The following is a 26861-nucleotide window of genomic DNA, read 5'->3' on the forward strand; positions in this document are numbered from 1 at the left end:
TTAGCCTTGGTGTGGACTCACCTTGAGTATTGTGTGCAGTTCTGGGCCCCACAATTTAGGAAGGAAGTTAAGGTACTTCAGAAGGGCATCCAGAGAAGGGCAAGAAAGCTGGTGAAATGACTTAAAAGCATGTCCTGTGAAGAGCAGCTAAGGACCCTGGGTTTGTCTAGTTTGGAGGAAAAACTGAGGAGTGAGCTCATTGCTCTCTACAGCTTCCTGAGGAGGGAAAGTGGAGAAGGTCCCAATCACTTCTCCCTGGTATCCAGGGACAGGACATGCAGGAACGGTTCAAAGCTGCATCAGGGCAGGGTTAGACTGGACATTAGGAACTATTTTTTTTACCAAGATGGTGGAACAGGCTGGAACCACTGGAACAGGCTTCCTAGAGAGGTCATCGATGCCCCATGCCTGTCAGCATTTAAGTGGGCATTTGGACAGTGCCCATAATAATATGCTTTAACTTTTGGTCAATCCTAAAGTGGTCAGGCAGTTGGACTAGATGATTGTTGTAGGTCACTTCCAACTGAACCGTTTGTGTTCTGTTCTGTTTTATTCAAATGGTCCCAGGAACTGTCTTCATAAGGTTGTGTCTAAAGTAAACTTTTATTAAGTCTATTACATTCAAGCAAATTAAGAGGATATAATTATGGACTTGAAATTTAGGAAAAATATCCCTGCAGAACCATAATGAGTAGACTCATCTTGTTAGTCAAGAAATACTATTGAAACTTTAAATTATTTTTTCATGTACTATAAAAGTAGTCTACGTAAAATGGACCAGAACACAGGAAGGACTTTCTGAATTAATTACTTCATCATTAATCCACTATATTAGTCTGCTCTGTTCCTTGCATGCACCTGCACCATATACGTTTACAGTCATGTCTGCTTTCTTGCTCTCATCTTTTCTCCTGTGCTCCTTCCGAACAAATCTTTTATCCATTCTTCATAAGAGCATGACTTTCCCTGTAAAAATAAAGGAAACAATTTAGCCTGCTGATTATATGCTCCGTTTAGACAATGAAAAGGGGGGTTTCAACCATAAATATCTGAGCATGTTCCTGAAACTGTTTCTTGGTGACTATTTCAGACTCTAGCTTATTGTATAAAAAGTTGCGGCAGCAGCACTATTCTCTTATTAGGAAAGTAATAAAGAAAAAAAAAATAGAGATTACTATTATGCCTGAGGTATGTCTACCTGTTGAACTAGCGTGTACAGTTTTGGTCCTCTCATTTCACAAATGTTGCTATCAAAAAGGAAGAAGATTTAATGAAAGGCAAGAAGAATGATCAAAGACATGGAATAGCTTCCAGAAGGAGAATAGTTACATAGGCTAAAATTCTTAGAAAACACAGCAAAGATTACCAGGTCTATATAATTATGAGTGAGAAGGAGAGGGTGGGTGGTGAATTTATGTTTACTGTTTCTTCTAGTATAAAAACCGAAAGGCATTAAATGAAGCTATTAGGTTCCAACTTCAAGGCAAACAAAAGGAAACATATCTCTATACAGCATATAATTAAACTGCAGAACTCTTCCAAAGATGCTTGCAGTGCTTGAGCTCAAGACACAATGAAATTCAAGGAGGAGACATTCAATAAGGACTATTCAACAGAGGCCTCTGACTCTTGGAGAATAATTCAGATTAGAAGAATCCTCCGGAGATCGTCTAGATGAATCTCCTACTTGAAGCAAGTCTAATCAGATCATTTTCCTCAGGGACTTCTAATTGAATTCTTGAACACCTCCAAGAATGGAGATTCTACAAGCTGTCTGGGAAGGGTTTGACTTATGTCTTGTCTTTCATCCTATCACTGTGCACTTCTGACAAGAGTCTGGCTGTCTTTTTTGCGTCCTTTGGTCAGGTAGCTGTAGACAGCAACAAAGTCTCCCGTTAGAAGCTTGCTTTGACGCTGAAAAAATTGCTTCAGCCTCTACTCAAGGGGCGTCTGCTGCAGTCCCTGAGCAGCTTGATGGCCCTCTGCTGGATGTGTTCTAGTGTGTTCATGTCTTTCTAGTTATGGAGACCCCAAAACTGAACAGTACTGCAAATGTGCTTTCACAAGTCATGAGCAGAGAGGAAGGGTCACTCCCCTGCACTTGGGGGATACACTTCTGCTGGTAGAGCCCAGGGTGCTGTTGGCCGCCTTTGCTGCAAGGGCTCACTGGTGACTCTTGTTCAACTTATTGACCACAAGGGCCCCATATGCTTTTCTGCAGATCTCCTTCCCAGATAATCAGCACCAGCTTGTATTGTTGCATTACTCCACCCCAGATGCAAGTCTTTCCATTTGCTTTTGTAGAAATTCAGGATGTTTCTGTCATACCAGTTTCTGAGCCAAAAAAATTTGGAGGCTGAGAGAGTATTCTGAGAAAGTGTCACTTCATGCTTGCCTTTCTAAATGTTGCCTCAAGAATCCACTTTTAACCCCAATGGGAAACAAGAAACTGGACTAGATCGAGTTATTTTACAAGCTCTGTCTTTTAAAGAATGAGCAGAAGTATCTCCTGCAGGTCTCTGGATACTGAGTGAGTGATAGAACTTTGCTGAAGGCTCCAGTGAAGAGGACATAGTGGTGTGGCCAGATATGACTCATAAAGCATACTGGATTTTGAGTCAATTTTTGAAGTCCATGGTTATATAGAGCTTTGTGTATAGTTCTGGGGTTTGGGTTCTATTCAGGCTAAGCATCTGAACCCACTAGATGTAGTGAATTATTTATATAATCTAAGTTCCTTGAAGAAAACAATATTTCAGGGATCTTTACAGCCGGAATCTTAACATTTAAAACTGGTATCAATTTGCCAACAGCTTGACTTTCAGCTCTGAGCTATGTCCTTAGCTTGTCTGTTTGTGCTTTTTAGATAAATTTGTCAGTGACACTTGAATCTTTTCAAGTTTGTTTCTTTGGGGTGTGTGTGTATATATATATATAAAAATATATTTTAATATACATTGCAAGAATAGTTGTGAAGTAGAAGAAAAAGATTTCTAGTGCCTGGAAAAAATTATTTTCACACACACACACACACACACACACACAAAACCAACCCACAAGCCATAGTATAAGCTATCCAATAGATTCTCTTAACAAAATGTTTCTGTAACATTACAATGAAAAAATATAAAAGAATAAAAATAGTTCAGCTCTGCAGTTCAGCCTACACCACATTCATAAGAAATTTGCTTTCTAAAAAGCTTTCATTAATGAGAGACTTTTAAAAATATCCATCAGTCCATTCATAGTCAAAACTGTAAGTAGTGCCTCAGTTGCAAATATATTTAAATTATTAAATGATTTCTTTAGCATGTTTGTAAAGTAATAGAATTTTTTTTCTTGAACAAAAGTTTAAGAACCAGACTCTTGGTCAAATGCAAGAAGCAAAGTGGTTTTCAAGGTAACATTGGCATGCCAAAAAAAAAACCCCAACCCAAAACCGCTAACAAACCCTGTCTGTTTTGCAGTAGTACATTGACCCTCACAGAGATGAAATGTTCTATGTCTAAAAAGTTAACTTTTAGTTACATGACTGCATCTACAATAGTAGGAAAATGGCACAGCCAGGAAAATATGAAATCACAAATTTGCGCTAAACTGAATGATTGCATAGTTGTCAGACTTTGTAAGGTAGATATGTTTAAAGGCATCTAATATTTCATCCATGCTAAGAGTAATTAAAAAAAAAAACTTTTATGTAAATAGTCTACATAAACATCATTACTTTTGTATTAGGTGTTTTTGCTACTTGTATATTATGTCTTCCAAGATGATTGATATTAGACATTACAAAAATCTGGTTTATGTTGCAGTTGAGAGTAGACTGTAGTTCTTAAAGGTGAAATTAGAAAAATGCTGTTCCAAAAGGAAAAAAAAAAAAAGGCAAGACATTAGGTTAAATATTAATTTGAATGTCTACAATAATGGGTATATACACTATTTAAGGAAGTCATTATTCCACTGTGTAGTCAACAAGAGTATCGATTAGAATTAATTCACTACAAAAAGTCTCCAATCATTTTTAACATAAGTTTTTCCTCTTTAACAGTACCCTGAAGCTTGTCTTTTTCGTGGTCAATTTAGCAACAAATTTGCAATTAATCATTTGTTGATTGCAATGAATGGTCTGTCGATAATATGCAGCTTACATTGCTAAAAGGGTTATACAGAGCTTTATTGTTTTCCTTTTGTCTTGGGAACACTTTGTCTAGCTGTGTTTCCTAGAATGGATTTTGAATAGATGTTTTGAAGTAACGCATGCCAGTTTTAAAGAGACACCATGGACTGCTCTGAGAGTATTAATCAAGATATGCCCTAACTTTCTTCTGGCATTACAGTATTTGGACATCTGTTCTGACTCCTTATATGTGAAGTAGGACACATTGGCATAAATGAAGGGTTTCATTATCTTAAATGTCATAACATTTGTTTGAATTACTTTGTGTAGATTTTAAATGCTGAAATTGTAATCTTGGTTTTTTATAGATTTCATTGTCCTTTCAAAAGACTATAAAAATGGAAGCCTTTTAAAAATTCCATCCATAATTCAGAAAGCATAATTTACAATTTGTGCAATAACAGTGAAATTGCTGTAGATGATACTTTAGTAATTTCGAATAGTGTAAGTATTTCAACTGAAAGAAAACCGAGGGCAAAAAATGCTTCTTATTCCAGAAACAGTGTTTTTGTCACAGATAATGTGTAAATGAAGGCCATTATGAAACGCCCCTTTGGGGAATGTTGACATGGAGTCATTTCTTTGGAAAGCCATGGCAGCTCGAACTGCAACTTTAGTTTTGTCAGAAAGAAATGTCTGTTATGGTCCAAGTTGTCATTAAAGGAGCGTCTCAATAGTATATTTCATGCATCTGGATAGGTAATGGCTTTGAATACAATGTACGTAGCTGAAAGGAGAAGAAAGATTAAATTCTGGTCTCAGGTATTTCCAAAAGTTTGGAAATGTTTTGTTTGCACTGATCTTTAAATTCCATAACTTTTGATTGTTCATTAGCAAAACTAAAACACTAGTAACAGTAGGATTTAACTGATTTACATTGCCCTTATTAAAACCTTCTAACTCCTAGATAACTTCTGATGTCATATGGATGTGATATTTATGCTTGAGTAAAAGTTAATATTAACTCCATTTGTCTTCGCTATAATTACAAGGATTACTTATTACAAACATTGGCAAGACAAGTGTCTGCTTACTGTGCAGCAAATTTGGGAATACTAGCTTGTCATTTTGTATTGATTACATTATTTAAGTAGCTGAGCAAAGCAGCACTTTACAAACAGGTGCTCTTTGATTTGCAAATTTATAAAAATCTAGGAGCAGCTTTCAGCCTCCTGCACTGTTGGTTTTTAAGGTGAAAAGTTGAAGGGTGATTTGAGTATGCTTTCATTTAGACCAAAGATTTATTTAGAACTTCTGGCTCCTGAAGGAAATTGAGTTATTGTTATAAAAAAACAGTGTGGTTCTCCATCTGTAAAATATGTTTGTAGCATAACTATCTGGCCTGGAGTTCAGAGAAACTGTCTCATTGAAGTTGTTTGCGATGAAATTTTGTGGACCTGACTTTGACCGTGCATATAGAAGCATAGCTTGCCATTTCTGATTACTTATAATACCTCTCTTGCATATACGTTCATGGCTTATTTCAAACTAAGAGCATTATTTTAATGGATACTGGCTTCAGAGAAGAAAGAAACTAAGGAATTTATTTTCTCATTCTGCTTGTTCCTGCCTCTGTAGTACAGCTCGCTGCACCCCAAGCTGTTTGGGGAGTATCTCTGTAAACTAGATAATTAATCTGGGGAATTGTACCCCAGTATTTAGTGTAAACAACTTAGCCTGCTGGAAAACCTGATCTCTATTGGAAATCCTGAGTAAATGGGACTTATGCAAGGAGTTTTTATGCAGTTATAGAATCCTCCCAAACAATTTGAGGCTGAGAATAGGATACTGGTATAATATATTCAAAGCTACCATGAAAGCAGTAAGTTGCTAAACAACCATGACGCACTGAGCCTGTCCAGATGGTTAAGCAAAAAGCATTATGCAAGTGCACACTTGGGAGGGGGAATTTTTTTGTCAGAAAATTTAAGGAATTTCTCAGTTCCACTCATCATACGCTTCTCTAGACTTTCTCACCAGTCTTCCGTAATCTTGGATCTATGGCATGTAAAAGGCAACCAAAACATTTGTTTAACCCTCTCTGAAGGATCAGTGCAGCACTTCTAAAGCAATTCAGTCATTTTGATTTCTTGGCTTCAGAATTTTGTGTGTGTGAAACCATAATAAAGGGCTTTAGTACTGTTTCCAGGGTTTCTGAGCAAATTTTTTATTTTGCTGTGAGGAGGTTGCTTAATACTGAAGTAGTATTGCATAAAACAATAGTGAAATATATAATTTGTAGTTTCTAAATTTGCTGGGTGTTTTCCACTTTTCAGCTGAAGCCAATTTTAACTGCATGTTAGTTTTGTTAAATGTTTACAGTTCCTAATTATTAGTGAGTTGGGTACAGTAAAGGGCATTTTTTTTGTTGTCTCCGAGTACCAACATTCTGTTAATAACCTGTGACTTATTCCCTATATACCACATAATAGAATCTCTCTGAGGAATAAACAAATGTATTTAACCTCAAAGCATTTTAATGTACAGAGACTACAAAAATAGGTACTGCAAAACCTCTGCGTGCTGTACACTGGGTAAATCATCTCTGTAAAATGTTTTACATACCTAAATTATTAATTCAAAGCAGCTATAGAGAAAGCTTGATTAGGAGGAAAGTATATGTGAATCAATTTCATAAAATTTGACTACACCTACCATAACACGTGTTTATATTTGGACATATTTTATCACTTTTCCATATATCCAAATAAAAGGTTCAGAAAAGGCTTTTCATTCTATAAGCCATTGAATGTTTTATGCGTTTTTGGAATACATAATCTTATTATTCATACAGAATATCTTTTTCAGCCCTTAAATGCTCAGTAAGATGACATCTAGTTCCATTTTTCAGTCTAGTTTGTATTTCACATAGGCGTTACTGAAGAGTCTAGGCTTTATTTAACCTGAGAGCAGTTGGTATCAAACACTGTTTATATGAACTAATTCTAATAAGTTTGGGGGATGGCAGGTGTATTTCAGAGAATATTAATGCCTTATTTTTCGTGGAAATATTGGTCATTACCATGTAGTATGTGATTGAGTTTTGCACTCTGGGAAGGAGTCTGGCCACTTAACACTGTGTATGAAGACTAGTATGCGTTCACCTTTGAAGTTACGAATTTGAGTAACAGTAGAAGTAAGGCCAATGTGTGATCCAGATGATCTATTAGGGTCTAATCTCTTCAGTCTGATACCTTTATGAATCATTTAATTTCATTCTATTTCGTCAGTACCCTTTTAGATACTCAGAGAAACTGCTCTGGTGGGGGTAGACTTGGGATGAGTAACTCATGTGAATCTACCTCATAATTCTTGGAGGCTTCTCAGTTGCCCCGTTATTTTCAAACTACCTGTTCAATAGGTTTGTCTCAGAGTAGTGAAATCCTAAATAAAACCAAAGGCTTTTAGGCCAGTACATTGTTGGGAGGTGGATCTCACATCTGAATTTCTATCCTTATGACCTAGGTGTATTTGGAGATGGTGGAAAGAGTAAGTCTGAGTAACGTGTTTTCTTAGACATAGCTCTTATGCTTAATACGATGGACAAATATATTAGTCAGCTACAGACTGTCTGAACTCATCATTTCTTCATCAGTGGAAATACTCACTTGGAATACGCAGGCCAGTTCTATTGTCAGGGGCTCTCTTTCTCCTGCAGGGCAGACAAGTTGTGATAAATTTATCAGCTCAGGGAAAAAAGGAGGGGTGGAATAGAAGAAAAGGGCACGGACACTGATCCTGGAAAAGCATGTTAGAGGGAAGTTCTTGAGGAAGATTCTGGGAGAAATTCCTGAAAGGGAGAGCGTTGGTGTTAGCGATAAAGAGCTGGTTGTCAAATGATATGAAATGTACAAGTTAACTATCCTTTTTTAGGATGGAAAAAAAAAAAAAAACAGAAGTTTGGCTCATTTACCACAAACCAAATGGAGAAGATGGTGAAGGTGTAGAATATCAATGATAATGCAGTTATAAAACGGCAACAGGGCAATCCTCAAACCTTTCCAAGGAATAATCTTGATACAAACTAAAAACATTTTAAAATGAAAGTCTGAGTCATGAGGAGGTGAAGAAAACCTGTGTTTGATAGCTGTATGACTGCTTATTTGTCAATAACACAGGTGAAGACAAAACCAAGAAAATAAAATAGCAGGATTCAGAAAATATTTTGATCAATGCAAACAGGAACAAGTGCAGATATTGAGCAAAAGTCAAGAAAGTTCTTTTAGGCCTGTAAGAAAGAGCAAAGACATTATATAAAAGATGTGAGGGAGAAGATCTTAAAAAGTTTGTTGTGAATCAATGGAGAGAGAGAGAGAATATCTGTAGCTAAATAATATAACATCTGATTTATGACTCTGTTGGGGGGGCTTATAAATTAATATTTTTTGTCCAATAAGGAAGCAAATAAATAATATTCTAATTCAAAAATTTAGATTTCAAATTTAAAACATAATGAATGAGGAAAACAGTGACCTTTTCCAATTAGAAGGAGAATATTCTTTCAGAGTGTAAATCAATGAGAGATGTTTCAGTGGTTTGCATACTTCTTATAAAAATAAATATCTGCTATGGAAACAAATGAATAAGATAAATATGTATTAAAATTATAAGGCTCTGTTGCCAAGGCTTTGACTAACAAGTTATGGGAAGTTGCTAAGGAGAAGTCAGGTGAACATTTATTATTTGATCCCTATCAAGCAAATGAGCATATAAAATGGGTGGTGATACAAGATTTGGCTTGAACCCCAGTGAAGATTTTAGAGGACTGCTCAAACTGTTGCATTTCAGGCATAGCTTCATAAAGTTTAAAAGCTAGATGTGCTCAGCTTCTTGTATGATTAATAACAAAAGATTTCCAAGTGATGATTCAGAACAGAAACTTGTCTACATGCCTTTTGGAAGAACCTTTCCAAAAAGCTTTGTTCTTACTGTTGAGCATACTGGGAGGACAGAGAGATCATCCTGACAGTTTAGGCACCTAACATAAGGGTCTAAATTTAGCTTGTGAGAATACTACTCTAATGGCAATTTAAAGCTCAAAATGAAAATAAGCAAAGGGGGTTGGGGGTTTTGTTCAGGTGTTTTGGGTTTTTTTATTAAGACAGTATTTGAAAACCATAAATAAGTTGAGTTTAATTTTTCAAGACAGTACATAAGCAATTATTCCTCATCCCAAATATGCCTTTTTCTTTATGTTGAGTTTTTAATGTGATGGCAATGAGTAGTATTTCACAAAGAAATGCTTAGTAATTTATTTTTTGCGGACAATTATTCACTTTTCTCTCCTCAAAACTCCAAAAGTGCTGGGCATGAACGTCTGGGTGGTCATTTCAAGCTAGACAGGCTCTTAACGTCAATAATTTCTGTACGTTTTACTGAAGATATCTGTGAGCCATTGCTGTGTGTTTCTGAACAACAGCTAAAATAACAGCCACTTGCATTGTATTGCATTGCTTCTATTGACTTTCAATCTGAGTTGTGTCCTTGATTGTTTTATGACCAAACATATTGTGCAGAATAATTTGGGACAATTTCAACATAGTTCTTCATCAGCAGTTATCAGAAATGCTACTAAAGGTTTACCACAGACCTTTTTAATATACAAGATATTTAATACACTTGCTATATGGCTATGTTGGCTAACCGCCATGTGATCACTTTTCTTCTTCTCTTTTTAGTGACCACATAAACACTCGGCATGGATCTAGAAGAACCCTTCTCTAGTTACAGTAAATTTAGGGTGGGTGACCAAATATAAAGAAATGAAGATGTGCTCAGTAACACAGTGTATCCCCAGCAGAGCTCATCTTACAGGGTACATGTCCTCTACATCGTATCGAGTCATGAGGCACAGCTTGTTTTAGTCATCTAGTCTGATAATAACCTAGCTCCCTTATCTCCCAGTCTTCTTTGATGGTCCTTGAATTTGATTAGTGACTTCATCCTAGCCTGTATCAGGAATAGTGTGGTGAGCCGGACTAGGGAAGTGATCATCCCCCTGTACTCGGCACTGGTGAGGCCCCACCTCGAGTACTGCGTTCAGTTTTGGGCCCCTCGCTACAAGAGGGATGTTGAGGTGTTGGAGCGTGTCCAGAGAAGGGCTACAAAGCTGGTGAGGGGTCTGGAGGACAAACCTTATGAAGAACGACTGAGGGAGCTGGGGTTGTTTAGCCTGGAGAAGAGGAGGCTGAGGGGAGACCTTATCACCCTCTACAACTACCTGAAAGGAGGTTGTAGAGAGATGGGGGCTGACCTCTTCTCCCTGGTGACAAGTGATAGGACGAGGGGAAACGGGTTCAAGTTATGTCAGGGGAGGTTTAGATTAGATATTAGGAAACATTTTTTGACTGAAAGGGTTATTAAACATTGGAATAGGCTGCCCAGGGAGGTGGTGGATTCACCATCCCTGGAGGTGTTTAAAAAAAGGGTAGATGGGGCACTTAGGGACATGGTTTAGAAGTGGCTCTTGTCAGGGTAGGTTAAAGGTTGGACTCGATGATCTTAAAGGTCCCTTCCAACCTCAACAATTCTATGATTCTATATAAATAGAAATTTAGTGTCAGTTTCTGAAAACCAAAATAGCTCCTCGAAGAAAGTTCTTGAGATACTAGTAGAAAGGCTTGTCTCACAGGTTGGACCCTGCGCTGGTCCCTACACAGCTGGGACATGTAATCACTCTATATGAACTGAACAGTCGGAAATTCTGATGAGGCAATTTGTGTACATGTCCACTAGTTGTATGTTATAGAGTTATCAATAGGAAGAATGTAGGGGTGGGTTGTTTTTTTTTCACAAACACATCTTTTCCTGCAAAATGGATTCCACCTTGTACCTGTGTGAAACATTTCTAGTACCGAATTATGTATATATAGTGTCAGAAACTCATCAGAGATCTGACTTCAAATGAAAAGGGAGAGGGAATATGCTTACATTTGAAGGCCTGTTCCAAATATTTTGTTACAATTTCCAGATATATCGTCCTCTGGTCTTTTGCCTGTCATTTATAAATGCTGTGGTTACTGTCGTTTCATCCTGGCTTTAGAGGTATTACCTATTGAAATGAGTATTTAAAATGTGAACTGTCACTTGAATTAGTAATACATTTACAGTTGAAATGTATTTAAACATGACCATCAGAGGGCTCGCTGTCAAGAATATCACTGACAAAATGAATAACATTATCTTGACAGTTTGTGTGTTTTTCTTGGAAAACCAGGAACAGAAATTTCTCAGATTATTTTTTTTTTCTCAGATTTTTCTTAAGTGAATTATCATTAGCTTTTAGTGAAGCTGTATCAAAAAGAGCTTGAAATCTCTTCTTGTTCTGACCTTCTCAAACAATCACCTTTCCCAGATATACTGGCTCAGAATATCAGGAGAAACTAAGACGACTATAGTAATTAGTGTTTCATCAAAAATGAATGTAATAATTAAAAATTTTTGGATGGTATCTTACTTTGTCTCTGAGGTAAATGCATGTAATTTAATCAAAAATACCTGGGAGTCAAATATGAAATGACACCTTGAGTCAAACAAGGCAGCACCTGAAGCTTCTTAACTACCTTTTTCTGGATTTGGATCAGTGAATAGTTCAGTACTAGCCCTATCATTTGCTTATCTGAGACTGATGATTATTATGGGGTGAGAAATATTAAAAACAAAGGATGGCTTTTGCTTTTTGTGGGTATGTGCAGAAAGTGGAATACATAATCATAAGGATGCTTGTTTATCTAGAAATTAATTTTTAGTCTTAAGGCACTACAGCGAATTTTTCTTAATCTATTTTCAATGACATTTTTTGTACATCTGTACTATTCCACATTAATAACTGATGTGAGCTAACTGGTTGTTCAGGTTAGATTTGCATTCTGATCCAAAGATTACAGGTTGCTGAATTATCCCTTAAGCTTCCTAGCCTTGTGGATCCATTAAGCCTTAATTAAAGAAGCATCTTAGAAAAAAATAATCAGACCATTTATATCCAAAGAAGATGCACATTGGTCATCTGTTTGTTCACCAGCATAAAAATTATTATTTAATGGAAATTTTAATCACAGCAAGCTTATAGATAGACATATATTAAATGCATTAATCTTTCTATAAGGTTATTCACAATGTATAAGGTTACTCCTCTGAAAAGACTGCTTCAGATTGCTTTCCGGTAATGCTAATACCCATTAAAAAGATGAATATATATGTGTGTAAGTCAATCATAAGGTATTAAAGAGGTGTAGCAACTTAAGCTTCTTTTCTTCTTGGCAGGTCACTTTGAGAAATGCCCTAGTTCAATTAAAATATTTTTTCCATTTCCTAGGAGTAGATTCAGATATGCTCTGTCTGTTCTCTATCTTATCTTCACTGTCAGGATTTAAAACAAACCTGAGTGAGATATAAGAAGGATAGTCCAGCTACTTCAGCCTCTGAACCGGTTCAAATTAAGGGTGTAAATATGTGTATGTGTCTGCCTGTTCATCACACATATGTCCAGGTTGAATATTTGGGAGAGATAGAGGTACAATTTTCAAGAGTATGTTTACAATTTTGTAGAATTTAAAGTGGGATAAACTGCATCTTGTGTTCTTCAGACACCCATTCATTCATCTCTGCTTTCAAAATAGTGAGTAGAAAGCATCTAAACTAGAGAGGCGTAGAAAAGGGAACAAGGTGTGTGAGTTTTTTTCAGGTTAGATTGGTGATACTATGAAAAGAAAGTTCAGAGAAATTATCATCTAAGCTATTGTCATATATTGCATATGACATGTAAATGACTGTAAAAATATTGTATATCTTAAGAAAGAAATGAAGTGTTTTAGGATAGGACCATAAAACTCAAATATTCATATAATATTCTTAGAAAGACAAAGTTGTCTAATTAGCTGGCTCTGTTTTCAAACGCTCTGTACTCAGCATTACTTTGTGCACCACCATTGATTTTGATGCAAAAGTGTTCCTGAAACAAATCTCCATTCTTGGATGCTTTGGTGAAAAATATTGCAATGCTTTAAGCATAAAATGAGCTTTGTGGCTGAAGCATGGGTGTAGTGAAATGTGCTAGTTCCATATTATAGTGATCCCGTAAAATCCTCCTTTCACCTTTCACAGCATGGTATCTCCTCAGATTATTATTAATAATAAAGCTCTTGCAAATTTTAGGCATGTTTGTGTTTCCTTATGGTGTGTTACTTTTGAAAATAGAAAATATTTAGATTCGGATATAGTACTACTGGAAAATCATATTTCAGGCTAGCATACATATCAATTTATTAATAAAATTTAATAAATAATTCCCACAGGTGATATTAATTATAGACCAGTATCTGACTGTCAAATGACCTTTCTAAAATAACCTGCTCACTTGTTACCTTGCTAGGTAATATCATGAAGCATGTGAGTTTGCTTTACTGACTCCTGGGTTTTCATTGTTACATCAGTTTTATTATCAAATACAAAAATAATTTCTCATATTTTACTGGCCGTCCAAAATATCAGGTACCAGGAAAGGTCAGCGTATTAAAGTGACAATATGCGAACAATATTCAGCTTACCATGCATGTGGATATTGCTCTGTTTCTCAGCCCAGTTAATTAGGTGATTTTAATATAGTTTGTGACACAGAAAAGAAATTAAATCTCCATTGGTCCAACAACAGTTGTATGCTCTAATCAGGTTAGGCTGGATGCCTCTTTTGAAATGGCTGAATGAAGTCTGCTAAAATGAATCCTATTTCAAATGTAGCCAAAACAACACACAACGCAGGATGCTCTACTCTCCTCATCCAGAAATACAAAACTTTTAAGGGTTGTTCCTCAGGATTCAGGGATGACATCTGGTAGCTCCTGCAGCTCTTAGGAGACAGAACTTGCATTCCTATCCGCTCTCAAATTCCTCTTACTTTTAATTCTTCCGGTTATTTTTCATTTATTTACACTAGGATGCATGCTTCTATCTTAACAAATAGAAGATGGTAGACATTTGAAAAACACAAAATTTGCCGTGGTTTTTCTTTTTTTTCTCTCTTCTTTTTTCCCCCCCCTAAAGCAAAGGATTATCTTGCTAAGACACAACCAGCATGGTCTAGTTTCAGGTTTTCCTATAGTGTGGAGTTATGGTTGGGAAGAGGTCTCTGTGCTAGGGAATCTAAGGACTCTGTACGTTGGACTCAATTAAAGATTCAAAAGAGCAGTTGGGCAGTTGGAGAAAGCCTTAGCAGCTCCCCTGCTTTCAAGCTTATCTGTGTGTAATTACTACTTTGGTTTCCAGTCTCCATTAATAAAAATAGCCTTTCAACAATTTTTGTATGAAATTGGCCTGGCGTGTTCCTGTCTTGTGTTGTGCCTGTCAAAATTAGCTTTGTGTATTACTCTTTTTACCTCTCAGCTCATTAAGTTAGTTGATCCGTTTTGGAGTCAGAAAATGTTCAGGCAGGGGAAAATTTTGATCAAATCAACCTTGCATGGAAACAACTGCCTGTTTGCCATCTGCAGTGGGCATTGATCCCTAGCTTGTTTGTGCCTTGCATTTGTTATGCATGAGTAAGCACATTAGCCTTTTCATTCCATTCATTAGACAGTTAGTCCTTGATTAGCGTTTCCTAGTTTCTGTCAAATATGCTACTACTCCTTTATTCATTTTGTCTTGGGTCTGTCTTTTTCTTTTGCTTCAGTGTGTAGGATATTAACAGTTAACCACAACAGTAGTCCTTTTGTTTCTTTTTCATATAGAACTGGCTAACAAACATACTTTTCTAATGTTGGCACATCTAATGTTGGGATAAAGTATGAATGATGGGTCTTTCTAAAGTTAACAGAATTATTATTTTAGTTCAGCTGGCAGGCTTTGTTTAGAAGTGCGATGTCTCGGGGTTTACTGTCAGCTTTATTTCATCCATCTCCAAGAACTGTGGGATCACCTGGATACTTGTGGATATTTGCCTTATAAAATTACATTGCACATAAAAATAAATCTAAAGAAATGATGAGTGCAATTTGAGAATATAGCACTGAAAGTTTCAGGCGACAGTTTGGATGACAGGACGGAACAATAAGGCATTTTATGACTAACACCAGTTCATTCACAGAGGGGTTTGCTGTCATTTCTTTGTAGAACAGTCAAATGTTAAATGACAATTCCGTTCTTAAAGATAATAGGGAAATAAATAAATAATGTTTTAATGTGCATAAAGCAACAAACTATATACTTCTTTAGAAACTTCATAATGAGATCATGAATAAAGTGAGTATTTCAATGGAGTCTGTACATTTAGTCAAGGCACTAACTGTTTTTATTTAATCAGCGGTCACAAGTTTTTCCTAAAAATTCTGTACAGTGCTACTTCATTATGTAGGTAGAGTGTGTGTAAAATCTTGCAACTTATTTATTGCTTTTTTATTCATAATCTGAAAAGTTTATTTAAATGTTGTCAATCTGTCTGAAGAATTTTATCTTTGACATGATATTAAAGTTCATACATTTATTTTCAGTAAGTGCCCTTGAATTAGTAAACCAAACCTGAAGGTTGGACCAGTCTGTTCTCTGGTGCATGCCCTATTTAAGATAAATAAAAAGTAAATAAAAAGCTATTTTACTCATAAAGTGTTGCAGCCATGTTTGATGTTATTGGGTACCTATATATCTGCACTAAATATTTGCCTGCTTATTTGAAGTTTATATTAACATTGATTTGTTTAAATAAAAATTATTTTAAAGAAAATATTTTAATCATGTTTGGAATCAGCAATAAGATAAAATTTAAGTATTTCATTTTGTTTTTTCTCCCAAATACTAATTCTCATTGTTTGAAAATCATTTAAAGTGTTGCCAGATATAGACTTCATATAGAATGTGATACTTCTTTCAAATTCTTAGTTTCCATAGTTCCATAATGGTAAATAATGTATTTTTTTTTCTTTTACATGCTAGTCAATTACAGTGATAGTTTTATTTGTAAGTTTTGTCAAACTCCATTTACATGGAAACTGGAATTCATTTAAATTTCTTACTAACTGAACCAACTCTTTCATACAAATATATGATATATGAAGCATTTTAAGGCATAATTATAAAAACATGATCAAAATTGACGTCTCTGTGTTTACTATCTCCTCCAAGACTGAAGAGTTGGTAGATTTCATGCTCTCACACGTCATTTAATACATACATTAAAAGATGAAAAAACTTTTTAGTTCCTTAATCCCCAATTTGTAAATTTTTAATGTGAAATAAATATTACATGATCTGGAATTAGGAAAACATTATTTTCCTACCTGCAAAGGAGATAGGTAGCTACAAAAATTCTGTGAAAACTGATTCTAGCACATCAGTTCCCAATATTCTATTTTCAGGAACTCCCACCACCAGAATGGTTTGATTCTTTTTAAAATGTTATACACATATAAGTATTTGATACAACTATTTCATTTCACATACACATTATTTAAATATATTATTAACTTTATCATATTAACTGTATCGTTTACTATATTTTAACATATTTTGATAAAAGGTATTTAATTTAATTGACAAGTCTCTTTTTTATATTAAAAATCAATTTTCCCCCCACGTGATTTCATACCCTGAGCAAATGGGGCATCTCCTGGCATTTATTTCCATTTTCTACCAGATTTTAGAGAAAACTATTGAATGGCCATATGCAAATATCAACAAATATAATGCTGATGAATCTATCACTTAGCTTTACTAAAGGAAGAGATTTCATAGACTTTATTTGGTATTCCAACAAAAAAGAACCGTGTGAACGGTCTTATTGAAAACCTTCCCCAGATCTGGATGATATTTGCTGTACAGAAGTTGATGCCACTTTCAGTAAACGTAACTATCATGTCTGATTTGTAAAAAGAAATAGTGGAGACTGTAATAAGTGTAATGAATTATTAAGTTCAAATACATCCCATGCTTGAAACAGCGTACCTGTAAACTTCCCAAGTGATAAGAGTATTGCTGTTGTTGAAAATGACAGTTCACAAAACACCTTACAAATGCTATGCCTTGTTTACAGTTTTGGTCTTCTGTTTTGCAATTTTCCTGTCATGGTAGATTTATGGTTTTCTTTTTCCTGTTAGGATGCTTCAATTGCCCACAGATTCCACATCATGAGAGAAAAACATCCAGAGAAGTTCAACAGTAGGTAAGAATCTAAAAATATTTGCATGTGAAAAGATTCTTTCCATGTTATTAAGGTTTGTTCTGTGAGGGGTTAAATTTTGCACATCCTTTAAAATATTGATTCTTGGAAAAGAGAGGAAATTGGTGCATTTTATATCAAGTATATGCTCCCAGACTGCTTGCAGCGTAACTGTTTTATATCTGCTATTTCAACTGAAATGAATAGCATTATAAATAAACTGTTCTCACATGCGAAATGTTTGACTTGTAAGACTAGCATGGACAAGATGATGCATTGTGGTATCTGAGGATCCCTGAATTGACACTTTGCCATTAGGCACTGAAGAACACTTATTAGACAGCTGCAGATGGTGATCCTTATGTTTCATTCCCACACGCACACTGGTGCATTGACAGGGGGCTCTTCCATATATACTCTTAGTAAGGGCAAGTGAATGCCATTTTACACATAAATGCTTTTATCATTAAACAGCTCTGGATATGTAAAAAAGTCAGGACTGAGACTTTGCATCTGTTCCTTGTGTTGCTTTTTGAATTTGCAGTGTTATCTCAGAGCTTTTCTGGAGATTAAAAATGTATTACAACATGTACTGTCAATTCACCTTCTTTCAATATCTGGTTTGTTCAGTAGATAATATTCATACTGCTTGTGTTTGTCTCTTCTTATTTAGGTAATTTAGCACATAAGTTGGGATGGGTAAAACCAACATTTCAGAAACTTTAATTAAAAGGCACATGGGGAGAGGAAAAGAGGATATGAAGTTATTGAGAATAAACAGGGAATGTCTAGAAACAATTATTAACATACATGTTTTGTCATTTGAGCCTACTTAGAGACTTTCTTTAGTTTTCCGTGGGGGTGACCTGGAAAGTCTGGTGTATATGCAAATCTTTGTAGACCTTAGGATGGTAAAATATGCTGTTTGTGCTGTCATCTTAGAGCTGTACAGGATGATGTTTGACTAGGTTTGAATATTATCTAACTTCTTACTGTTTTCATGTTGAAACTATGAATTTTATATTTAACAGTCAGAGACGGGGTTTTTTTCTTCAATATTCAGTCTGTTAACTTTTATGCAATGACATACTATGAACCAGAGTGTTTGGGGTTTTTTTAAGTCCCACAGCAAACATTTATTTTCAATCACCTGCTCCTCCTACCTCCAATTCTTCTCATTCTGAAAGAATTATGCTATGAAAAGATCTGAACTTAAGCCTGATCTGCACATCCCAATGTATTGTACTCATTCAGCAGGACCAGAGATATTGGACATTTAGCAAATGCAGATATTCTAGGCCCTGAAGACGAAACTAGTTTATCAGTGGTCTTTCTGCATATTTTCAGCAGTTGGCAATTATAATTTATAAAAAGCTCAGCTAATAACATGAGTTTCAGATCAGATTTCATGTCACAATAAATCATATGCCATTAATAACATCTGCTATCAGACTCACCTTGAAATTCATCTATATTTTAAGGAACCTGATGTTTCTAACATTATCTTAAGGAAATTAATTACAAAAATATATAGTTCCAGTCCCTACGTGCTTTGGTACAGCGATATTGAAAGAACTTGAAAAAAGCAATGATTCTCTGGGTATTGAAAGACTATTCAGAAAGATTATTCATTTCTAAAAAAGAATGTAAAGACTTCAGCAAAGTATTGTAATAGAGCCTGATGTTTTAAAATGTTTCTTTTGTGTACTGAGAAAAAAATGCAGATTTCTATTTTTGTTGAATAGAATTTTCCAAATGATGTTAGTTCACAAATAGTTTGTTCCACTAACAATTATTTGCATGTGGCAACACTCCATAATATGTTGCAGCAGCGTTTTTCTGCAGCGTGTGAAAATAAACCCCTTTTTTAGATGTCTGCTAAACCACAAGAATCAATTCACCAGAGTGAGGAATTTTCTGTGCAATCTAAATGATTTAGGATCAACTAGTCTAGCTCAAGTCAGATTCATAGTGGGCTCCATAGTTAATAACACTTACTCATTTGAAAATTCTACGTTGTCACATGTGAATATCTCTCATGAATTAAAAAAAATAATTCTTATGTGGTTTTATGTTAGTTTTCTCTTGCCTGATTTTCCAAGGCTTTGAGCTCCCACAGCCATCATTCAGTTTTGTAGAATAGGTCCTTGCACTGAGGTTCTACGCTGAAAATGAACATGTAAAAAGATTCCTCACTGAAGAGAATCTTGAAGTCTATACTGTGTACAGAGGTCTTCTGAAGCTCAAGGGTGTTGTATTTGCTTCACTGAAGTAAGTTAGGTGATATTTGGGGTTGTAGAATCTTTTGCTTTAAATCCTGGTAATGATCCTCAAATTCCGAAGGACGTTCCTTGACACTCTGATCCCAAGTTTCATGTGTAAATAGAGCATACCAATATGGAAGCTTCTGACACGTTGTACTTGTGTGTGAAAGCGGAATCTTTCTGTTCTTGTTTACTTTCTCAAAGTGAAGATGAGAGAATATCACAAAAATTAGGACTTTTTAATGACTACAGGCCAATATTGTAGAATGCTTTGGAAGTAGGTGACTTTATTAGGAACCCTGATGCATTTTGAAACTGTGCCACATTCATAGATTTTGGACACAAAGTATTACTGACATTAAAAATAGAAAGAAAGAAATAAAGGTGTGGATTTCTAAACAGGAATTCTAGGGATACTTAGACATTTAGGTCTTTGCAAAATCTAAGATCAAGTATGTGTAAATACTCACGAATTAAAAATCCACTTTATCTGTTCTTTCTTAAATCTTCAAATGACTTAGCAGCTATCTTGTGACATTTTGTTTCAATGAAGCACCTGTTTTATTCGGATTCTTATTAAATTGAAATCAAGTTCCTTTGTCAAAAGGTTCTTCTGTGTTCAGAAGCTTAAATTTCACTGAAAAACACTTAATACATGTCTTAATCACTTGAAAATGTTATACTTGTAAGTTGCAATATGGAATGGGTCCATATTGTTTTCCAAATATGGCTCAGCATTAGTGTCTAACAGTGATCTTAAAATATTCATTACTGGTTCCTAAAATGGATCTGCAGGAGAAGAATTTTTCTTCTGATGATGGTCAAATAGAAAAGAATGGAAGTGAGAAAGCAGTAGCATCCCCGCCTCTGTCAAAAGAATGAATCCTAATGTGCCATTTTAAATAATCGTATCTTATGATCATTAGCACACAGTATCAGAAACCAGTACTGACATTGCATTAAGATTTAAATGTGTTCATAAAGCCCAGAATCTCAGCTGTCACATTACCCACTCTATGGGTCTGAAGTGCTGAGAACCCTGTGCTTGAGAATGCAGAGTTCACTTCCCAGCATCTCCTGCTTAAGAGTAGGGTCAGATATTCTGATTTCAGTGTGGAAGGGCTGAGTTACCCCCAGGGGGGAGAAAACTTGCAAAAGACAGCATTTTGAGTAACAGTATCATTAAACTAGGGCATACTGTTGAAATAACGATTCAGTTAGGCCAAAATGCCCTGCAGGGATATCTGTGTAAACATCATAGACTTGATGCTGGGAATAACAGATGTGTGAGTTATGTGACTGGAATATACACAGGGAAACGAATACATTCAACAAAAAATAATTCAAGTTGATATTAACTATTCTAAAATAGTATTCAGTTAAATTGGGCATGCTAATTTGACTCTCTGGCACCCCGTAGCATAAAAGATATCTCTTAGTCTCGGTAAAGTAAAGTAGGGTTTATAAATTGCATTTACAGTCTTAAGTACATCGTCTTTGAGGTTTTCAAACATCAGTCTATTTTCATCTTTTATGAAGAAAAATCCTAAAGCAGAAAAAAGTTCCTATTCCTAATAACTCAATTTGTATCATGTTTCTGACCACGTACTTTTGAGATTCCCTCTCAACTTGCTTAATTATGCTTTTATTTTGTGCCAATATCTATGCACTTAATCTCTAAGGAATTTTTTAAGTAATAGAAAGTTTGGAGTGTTCTCCAGGAGAATAAGTGTTCTCTGAATTAATATGAGTGAAGGAAGTTACACTTTTGTTTTGACCTACATGTTATGCGACACTGGTTTAATCTGAAAGGCCACAGAAAGAAAAGTTGGGAGAAACGGCAGGTAAATGAATCTTAGCAAGTACTTTCATGTGTCCCAACTTGAGTACTGCACTATACAATGTGGTTATCATAGTACCATAGTACTTGACTCACCTCAAAAAAAAAAAGAAAAGAAAAGAAAAAATTCCTGTCACGCAAACACTATTACTGCATTCAAAGGCTCTATCGTAAAAGATTTCTAACACAGCCTGTCAACAAAGAAACCAGAATGCATTTATTCCACTTGAATATTGGAGATTCCCCAAATCGCTTGCTGTTGAAAGCAAGTACTAGTTCCAGTTTGGTGACTGAAATTAAAAAAGATCAGTGTAAACTTTCTCCTTTTTTTTTTTTTTTGCACAAGGCAACCTCAGTTTAAAAGCAAAATAATTTCTCGTGAATAAAATGCTCCATTCTCAGATGTGCTTTAAAGTTAGCTTATTTTAGCTTTGTATTGAAAAGTCAAAACGTTTCATTTTGAATAGAACAAACCTATTTTGATGTTTTTATTATTCTTCCAGTTTTTCAGTTTAAGTGATGGAGTCTCCCAGGTTAAATCACAACTGCATATTTGCAGTGAATATACTAATCATTAACACAAAAATCCTAACGTGTATTGCAGACATTTCCGTCTCTTTCCTTCATGCTCCCTCCCTGCTTGTGACCGAGCTGAAAACGCTTAGAAAGATGACACTGGCCCCACAGAGAGACCAGATTGCAGACATCTGTTACCTGTCCCATTGAACCCACAGGTTTCTTTTCATAAAAGGGTACGACTCCAGGGAACAGTACCTCTGAACTCCGGCAGTATTACTGCAACTGTAGTCATCAGAAGAAGCAACACAAGGCAAAAATATTTGTGATTGAGTGTGAAATATTTTCACATGAGCAAGAGATGACTTATAGTTAAACAACCTACTCTGCCTAACTCTGGATTATAACGTTTGTAGACAGAAAGAGAAAAAAAAAATATCAGCACGTTCTTTTGTCAGACTTCAAACATGCAGTAGCTCATCTTCAGAAAAAGTGCTGGAGGCGTATAACGCGTGCTTGAGTTTATGGAGCTGGGACAAAAGAGGAAAGTTAGAATATGATGCTGATTCAACCTACCTACGTCTGTTGTCTACAGAGCAAAATGACAGCAGTCTGCATCTGCAGTATCCACACCTCTCCCTGATACAAGATTTCGTATTTTTATCATTTCTCTAGAAAGTGCTAATAGGTTAAGGCCCTCTGCTTGAGAGACTTCTTACTCTCTTAAACATTATTCTGTGTTGGCTATCTGGGAGGCTGGTGTGGTTGGGCAACCTTAAGTTCAGGCTCATGAGGACTAGAGGCAGTGTGCTGTATAAAATATATTTTAAGTAGGTGCCCCTAAGTCCTGAACGTCCCCTGTGGTTTCAAAGTACATCTCTGGAAGCAGTGCGCTGTACCAGACCTTAAGCAAAGAAGTGAATTTATTTGTATTTTCAGGGTCCTCAGCTGTCAAATTCACTACTGCAGGACTAAAATGGGGTCAGATCTTTTTCTGTTATAATGGTAAGGGTGATCTGTTTATTGGGTACTTCCATTGGAGGGGGTTGTGAAACACCTGCTATTCTGCGCTTTTAAAAACAAACAAATAACTGAAATATGTACCATTAATATTGACACAAGATGTGAGGATTTTTTTTCCTTTACAGAAAGTTATCTGTTTTAAAGATAAGTAATGATGCCCAGTTGTTAAACAAACAGTTGCTTTAGAAATTGTCAAGGAAGTTGTATGGCCGTGTTAAAGAGTGAAAATCATTGCATTGTACAGGAGGAAGAATTTTTTAACATGGTGCACAATCATACAGAGGCATTGGCCCAGCATGCATTAGGCAAGTAAAATGTTGATTTCCAACAGGTCTATGCATATGCTATAGGCCAAGGCCAATAATATCTAATTTTCTTCAAGTGATGTCAGACTGGTAAAGGAATTTATTGCAGGTGATGTTTCATTGCTCAGAGTAGGTCATTGAACCTTTTCTATGGATTGAAGTGCCTATTGGATATTCTACGCATTCTGTAATTAATTAAAACTACTGCCTTTTATTACAGAACGTTAAAGGTAAACTGAACTATATAGGAACTAAAACTCAGTCTCTTCCACTGTTTAGTCACACCATTTGAAATAACAATTAATAACACAGTGATAGAAAAAGGCTTCTGACTATCATTTGTAGTAAATTCCCATGTGAAGGGAGTCTATAACAGATATGAGAAATACTGTAACAAAACTACTGAACTACAGCTTGCTGATAAAGTATGGTCAAGTATTTCTATATGTATGAATAAGGTTATTTTCCCTGATTTTCATGAGCACACACCAAACAAAATGCTTACTAATACAACTGGTTTTTATCAAATATTGCTTACTTTTTTTGGAGAAGGATTGATTTATGCTCAGAACTAGTGAATACTAACAATGTAAACTTGGAGCTGGTTTTCAAACTTCATTTTGGATCAATTATACTTCAAATCTTAAGTAAATGGAAAATCTTTACATAAGCTTCATGTGGATATATTTCATATTTACAACAGATGCTGGGCTTTGTAAACAGTTAAGCAGCAGCCATTTCTAATATATATCGCAAAACCAACAAAACCTTCTTTCAAAATCCAGTCAAGGTTGCTAAGTGGCCACAGCGCACTTACGTATAGTATTATTGACAATATCCAAGCCATTAAAAGCAATGAAATGAATTGTTAAGGAATAAATTTTACACTTCCTATTTAATAAACATAAACACATTATTCTTTAGTACAAAGAAATTAAAATTTAATCACAACATGAAAACCTTTACTCTGAACTGTGGGTGCTTTATGGGGCTTTTTTTTAATCCTTTAATTCCAGTAATTAAGCCCCTGTTGTTATACAGGCATATACTACAGTACCCATAGATAATGAGGAGAGTCCAAATGCTCCTTTAGTACCGCACAGACTGACGTGATGTACAGCATGTGCTTTTACTTGCCTTGTGCTTTAAGTCATAAGAAATTGGGTCCTAGAGTTGCTTCAGATCCAGAATCTTACAACTAATATACCCCAGGCTTCCAACTCTACTCTTTGAAATTACAAATTAGTTTGTGTCACGTTAGAGAGACTTAGGTAATTGGAAAAATAAATTAAAAAAATTTGCCAATTCTCCTAACTCTATTTTAGTATTACTGTTCAAAATTCATTTTTGAATACATGACCTGAAAAGTAATCCTTTCAACCAAAATGCCAGCCCCTGATTTAATAACCTGTAGTTCTTATCTCTGCTAATTATATAAATGAAGTGATTTTAAGTGCTTAATGCATCTAATAAAGAGCCTATGTCACCATCTCCATCACTTCAGATAACATTTTTCATTTTCCCTTTTATTCTGTTTGAATGTAGTTTGCCTGGCTCACATCTATGTATCTTCATGTAAATAATCAGACTGCTGATTTCAAGTCTCTTATTTTTATTGCAACAGGTTACATAGCCCTTTCTAAGAAATGTGCAAAGCTAGAAGTATTTCCAAATTGATAGTATATAGTAAATTATAATTTGTGTATTATACAAAACGAGATCGATCCTGTGAATATCCCTTAGGTTAAGTTCTTCTTACCTTCTGATTTATGTCTTCATTTTATTATCATAAGGTATATTCTTAAAAGAAAATATTTTGAAGATACTGAGTTTTTTAATAACATAGAGCAATTCAGCTAATGCATTTGTATGGAAACTGTATGATAGATGCAGTTGTATGATAGTACCTATTGTTACAACTGCATTGTTGCTAACATTGCCTTCAGAATAATTTGGGGGGTTAGTTTTGCTTGTAATAACTACCACTTCTTTTTATTTCACCTGATGAGAACATAAGTATATAATCAAAATTGAGAAGTATTTATATTAGCATTGAATCTCTTTGGCATCAATGTACCCAAATAATATTTTCTATTTTTATTTTTATATTTATATTTAATTGTATTTTGTTTTTATATATTTTTACCCAGAATATGGAATTTTTTTAATATCTTTGTGTATGTATGTGTTTATGAAATCGCTTTAAATAGATTATCAGGAAAAAATACAAAAACTCCCCATCAACCTAGAAATATATTGGCTGATTTGTGATTTAAAGGCAGTGGCTGTTGCTTATTCTGATAGGTGACACTGCTATTATTGAAGCCAAGTTTAACTAAAAGATAAAAGTAGTTTAAAGTGATACTGCCTCTCTTTCCCTCACCGCACTTCGTAGCCTGCCGAACGGGACATCTGATGTCTTTTGGGAATACTGTTCTGGCCATTTACGTCTTCTGAGACTAAATATAATTTCTTATGTTCTTGCCCTTTCTAAGACAGGCTTGCTTGTATTAGGAAATTTCCATGTAGTAGCATGGCACTGAGAGGATACCTCTCTGGCTTCTTGTGTAGCTATATTGCTAAATGATTGGCAGCTATTGATCTACATCCGCTTCTGAAGTAAAAGGTTAGCAGATATTCATTTGCTCTCTCCCCAGTGCTCAGGGCGCTAGCATTCTGCGTTTAACTTTTTCCTTTGTCAGACAGAGAAACTGTGGGAATTTAAAAAATGTTGCTAACCTGCTCCAACAAAAATTATGTTTATTTAGGACTTGACTCTGCTCTTCAGGAAATACACATTGTATGTATGTTACCTGTCTCTGCTCAGCGCTCACTAACGCTCAGCTCTGGATTGGGTAAAAGGGTTCAGATCAACAAGTTATGTGGCAGATGATTGTTGGCCGAAAGATCAGAATACTCCCCTCTTCTGGGTCGAAAGGCCCAGGAGGAGTCTCTGGGAAACTGTCAAGACAGGATACAAGACAGGCAAAGAAACATGTGGAGAACAATATAATTTTGGTATTGTTTCTCAAAGTTTTAATGAACAGTAATTTCAGAATTCTGAATTCTTTTACTGCTCAGTGATTGCGAGGATGAGCTGGATGCTTGTGGTATGTTCGATTGTCATGGCATAAAATGGGTCACAATAGAAAAAACAGAGAATCATTGGACGTAAAAACTGTTGCCTGCTAATTACTTGCAATTTATTAAGCTTGGAGAGTTTTCAAATTATATCCGTTTTTAATCCCTGGAAGTGTGCTTAGATATGCCAACAATTAATATTTTTCTTAGGTTAATTAATACAGTATTTTAACATCATATTGAATTTACATTAAATTGTTTTCCTGATGGGCCTAAAATTCAGGACCAGGGTATCGTTTGAATCCACGTGACATAGGTAGATGTGGTAAAAGCCCAGGATTTTGATTTAGTAGTCAGAGGAAGAGGCCGTCTGCTAGATTTGCCTTTTTTTTTTTTTTTTTTTTTTCAAATTAGACTTAGGGAACAGCTGCGAGTAATACGGTTTCCTGGTTCTTGAGAAACTTTCAGTTACGCTGTTTTTAATAAAGGTTTGTCCATACGAGGAACAGCAAGG

The 26861-nt window shown here is 35.5% G+C and overlaps 1 protein-coding gene across 5 annotated transcripts in view; it reads left to right on the forward strand.

Annotated features, from left to right (window-relative positions):
• The window catches only part of DGKB (diacylglycerol kinase beta), a 364246-nt gene that overhangs the window by 203028 nt on the left and 134357 nt on the right, over positions 1-26861 (forward strand). For all 5 annotated transcript variants that reach the window (XM_054192842.1, XM_054192841.1, XM_054192843.1 and 2 more), the window contains one exon: positions 17257-17321. In XM_054192842.1, coding sequence (XP_054048817.1) covers positions 17257-17321 — 65 coding nt within the window. The remainder of the gene's footprint in view (positions 1-17256; positions 17322-26861) is intronic.

The sequence above is a fragment of the Rissa tridactyla genome, chromosome 2 (genome assembly GCF_028500815.1).
Source record: "Rissa tridactyla isolate bRisTri1 chromosome 2, bRisTri1.patW.cur.20221130, whole genome shotgun sequence".
In the NCBI taxonomy this organism is placed as follows: Eukaryota; Metazoa; Chordata; class Aves; order Charadriiformes; family Laridae; genus Rissa; species Rissa tridactyla.